We start from the raw sequence: 3,669 nt of genomic DNA, 5'->3' as shown, positions 1-3,669 counted from the left end.
TGTCAATATCATATGTCAATGTCAAAGTAAATTGAAGATAAGAGGAATCTATTCTGTTTGTTTAGATTTTCTAAATTGAGTCGTTTGGAATAAAATAAAACAATGATTATATTTTTGAGCGAGTTGCAAAAAGAACATCTCAGCTTACTAAACCAGCATTCTGTGCAAGGTTAGTGTTGAATAGTTAGGCTTACTTAATTAAATAAGATAAATAAAAAATATAAGATCTTAAAGATTTAAAATTGTTTATTTTCAGTTTTAATAGATTTCTGTAAGCTAGCATTGGACTTTTTGAATAATGGAGCCAATCAGAAGAAATATAGTATCGCTGCAGGTAATATAATAACATATTAATGCACTTATTTAATTTAAACTCATATTATTTTTAAGCTGTATGAAGTTTTATACTGAAAAAAAATGTATGTTCTTCATACAGAAGTACTTCATTCATAAATCATACCATGATTATTCAATTCCCAATTTACATTTCCATTTGACATAAATAGAATAAAAATAAAAAAGAAAATTAAGTGTATAATATTTTTTTATTTCAGAAAAACTGGATGTGTCATTAACTGTAGTACAAAATCTGGTTCATGCTTTAGTGTACCTAATAGTGGAAGCTTGCAGATTGAATGTAAGTTAAAATAATATTATATTAAGTAGGCAAATGTCTTAAAATGTCTAATTGAGTTTCTGGTAGCGGAAACACACTTTGACATATTTTATGTGAAAAAAAATGAAATCAATACAGAAACGTAATCAGACAATTTAGTCAAATTATTCACAAATTATGTATATGTTTTTATTTTAGCTGACAGATGCGGACCTAAAGTCATCTCTGGCTATAGCAGGCTTCTCTGCCGAGCAACAAGAGGTATTGGTAAAGTTGTACAACACTAAGAAGGCAGAATTGTCTGATGCCTTAAACCTTCTGCAACAGAAGGATCCCTCATACCAGGACATGTCATGGAGATTTGAAATTCAGGTTAGTGGGAATAAACATGGATTAATTTATTATCTTCTATTTAAATACGGAATTACATAATATTGAAAACTTTACAGGTTGCCTCACGGAATTGTGAACAAGAAATAAAACCAATGATAGCTATGGATTTTATGACAATGAAACCTAAAAATTTTGGGCAATTTGGTGATCATAATGAGAGGATCGAGTATGAGAAGGAAGATGGAAAGAGTTTGAATAACAAACAAGTAAATTCAAGTATACAAGATGCGAAGGCAGCCAGTCACTGCCAGAATACAGTCAACCATATTCTGCTGCAGTGTGACCTACCCAATTTACTGCATTTAACCAACAAGTTAGAGCAAGCCTTGAAGGAGTCTAAAAGCCAACATGTGCGAAAAGTACAAAGATCTATTTAGGCTTTGTTATTATTTATTTTACATATTTTTATTGCCATTTTTGAAAGTTTATTAAATGAAATAAGAAAGTATAATTTTTGTGTTTTACTTTTAACTCACTAGATGGCGTTACCAGCATGTTATACTTATAAGGCGTGCTCTCTTGCCATATTATTCTGTGCTCTTACTGCTAATTTTAATAATTGATCTTAATCTAAAGATTTTGGATTGAGATCGGTTATGAAATAGGCGGTTAGCCAATTTTTGTAGTTAATATTCGTAGAATAAGTTAGCACATCAGGTCTCAGATGAAGCCCTGATGGGGCCTAAAGTCCGCCTCACTTAACATCAAACTCCTTCCTACCATGTCTTCCAAATTCGAACACCTTGGTAGTCACAGATGTCATTATACACTCGACGCTTCCAAAGTCACCTGCTCTCAGCCAATACCTGCAACTATGATGGGCTCTACCTCTGCCTACCACTTATAAATATACAGGGTGACTTTGAATTCGACGTATTCCTCTCGGGAGGTGATAATACAACTAATTTCCTACAAAATTAGCCCTGAGGTCCTTGGGCGGAAAGTGGCTAGTTTCTGAGATATTCAACATTTTTGGTTTTGGTAAAAAAATCCCGAATTGATTACAAAAACATCAATAAATAAAAAAATACTGGTTGAATTTTAGTAGTTTTAGTTTTAATCAGTTGCCAATACATCAGTTATAATTTATAAATACTAATAATGACACAAATATCATTCGTTTTAAAATAGCAAGTAATTTCCTATCAAATTTTGTTTTGTGTCACTAATTTGGTCGATAGAAAACTAGATTTATTTCAAAAAAAATATATGACACTAAGCGTACAAACTATTAGAAAAACTTCCTTGGTTTATTAGCTACCCAGAAACATAAAATTATTTACAATATTCTCAAAAATAAATGAATTAATTGATGATAAGTAGAGTGTAAAGAGAAAAAGGCAATTTCAAAAATATCTTTATTTGCAAAAATTTGTTCAAAGTAACCTTCTCTACGACGAATACATGCCCGAACACGCTTCCTTATCTCTATGACGGTCACTCTTGGACTGAATATGCGTCTAATTTCGTCATTATCTTCAAATACGTTTTGGAGAAGAATTTTGATACACGGCCTATTCCGTCTGTATAAACAAGGGACTTTATGTAAAAATCAACCGGCGTTAGGTTCTGGTCATTGTGCATGCCATGTAGTCATGTAGTGGGACCGCCCTGTCAATCCAACACCTGAAAACCGATGTATCCAACCACTGCCGCACAGTAGTTCGATAGTGCACTAAACAATCGTCATGTTCGAATAAACTCATAATCTTGTTTCTAAATTTAAATATAAAACAATGGCCCTGGCTCATTCCTTAAAAAATTATCTTAATTCTCACCATTTAAATTATTGGGTAAAAGTTAGAGCCCAATCAAGTCATTATTAATTATACCTATCCAAACATTTGAATCAAAACTGTATCCGTGGACCTGTTGGTTTTGCTTTTTTAGATTTCGTTGACTTTTTTGGGGCTAATAATGGATATTGTGATAGTTTGATCAGAGCACTATCGATCCACTGTGCGGCAATGGTAGGATGTCTCGGTTCCCAAGTGTTATATTGGCAGGGCGGTCCCACTACATGACTACATGGCATGCACAATGACCAGAACCTAACGCCGGTTGATTTTTACATAAAGTCCCTTGTTTATACAGACGGAATAGGCCGTGTATCAAAATTCTTCTCCAAAACGTATTTGAAGATAATGACGAAATTAGACGCATATTCAGTCCAAGAGTGACCGTCATAGAGATAAGGAAGCGTGTTCGGGCATGTATTCGTCGTAGGGAAGGTTACTTTGAACAAATGTTTGCAAATAAAGATATTTTTGAAATTGCCCTTTTCTCTTTACACTCTACTTATCATCAATTAATTCATTTATTTTTGAGAATGTTGTAAATAATTTTATGTTTCTGGGTAGCTAATAAACCAAGGAAGTTTTTCTAATAGTTTGTACGCTTAGTGTCATATATTTTTTTTTTAAATAAATCTAGTTTTCTATCGACCAAATTAGTGACACAAAACAAAATTTGATAGGAAATTACTTGCTATTTTAAAACGAATGATATTTGTGCCATTATTAGTATTTATAAATGATAACTGATGTATTGGCAACTGATTAAAACTAAAACTACTAAAATTCAACCAGTATTTTTTTATTTATTGATGTTTTTGTAATCAATTCGGGATTTTTTTACCAAAACCAAAAATGTTGAATATC

The 3,669-nt window shown here is 32.2% G+C and overlaps 1 protein-coding gene across 1 annotated transcript; it reads left to right on the top strand.

Annotated features, from left to right (window-relative positions):
• On the top strand, positions 1–1,460 carry LOC118262365 (COMM domain-containing protein 2). Its single transcript, XM_035573629.2, has 5 exons — positions 1–169; positions 257–334; positions 555–637; positions 815–988; positions 1,066–1,460. The coding sequence occupies exons 1-5, from the start codon at positions 103–105 to the stop codon at positions 1,384–1,386; spliced, it is 723 nt and encodes a 240-aa protein (XP_035429522.2). The 5' UTR covers positions 1–102; the 3' UTR covers positions 1,387–1,460.
• Positions 1,461–3,669: the final 2,209 nt, after the last annotated feature.

Source organism: Spodoptera frugiperda, chromosome 12, assembly GCF_023101765.2.
Source record: "Spodoptera frugiperda isolate SF20-4 chromosome 12, AGI-APGP_CSIRO_Sfru_2.0, whole genome shotgun sequence".
In the NCBI taxonomy this organism is placed as follows: Eukaryota; Metazoa; Arthropoda; class Insecta; order Lepidoptera; family Noctuidae; genus Spodoptera; species Spodoptera frugiperda.
The sequence above is the reverse complement of the archived record's forward strand: the minus strand, read 5'-3'. Positions and strand labels throughout refer to the sequence as shown.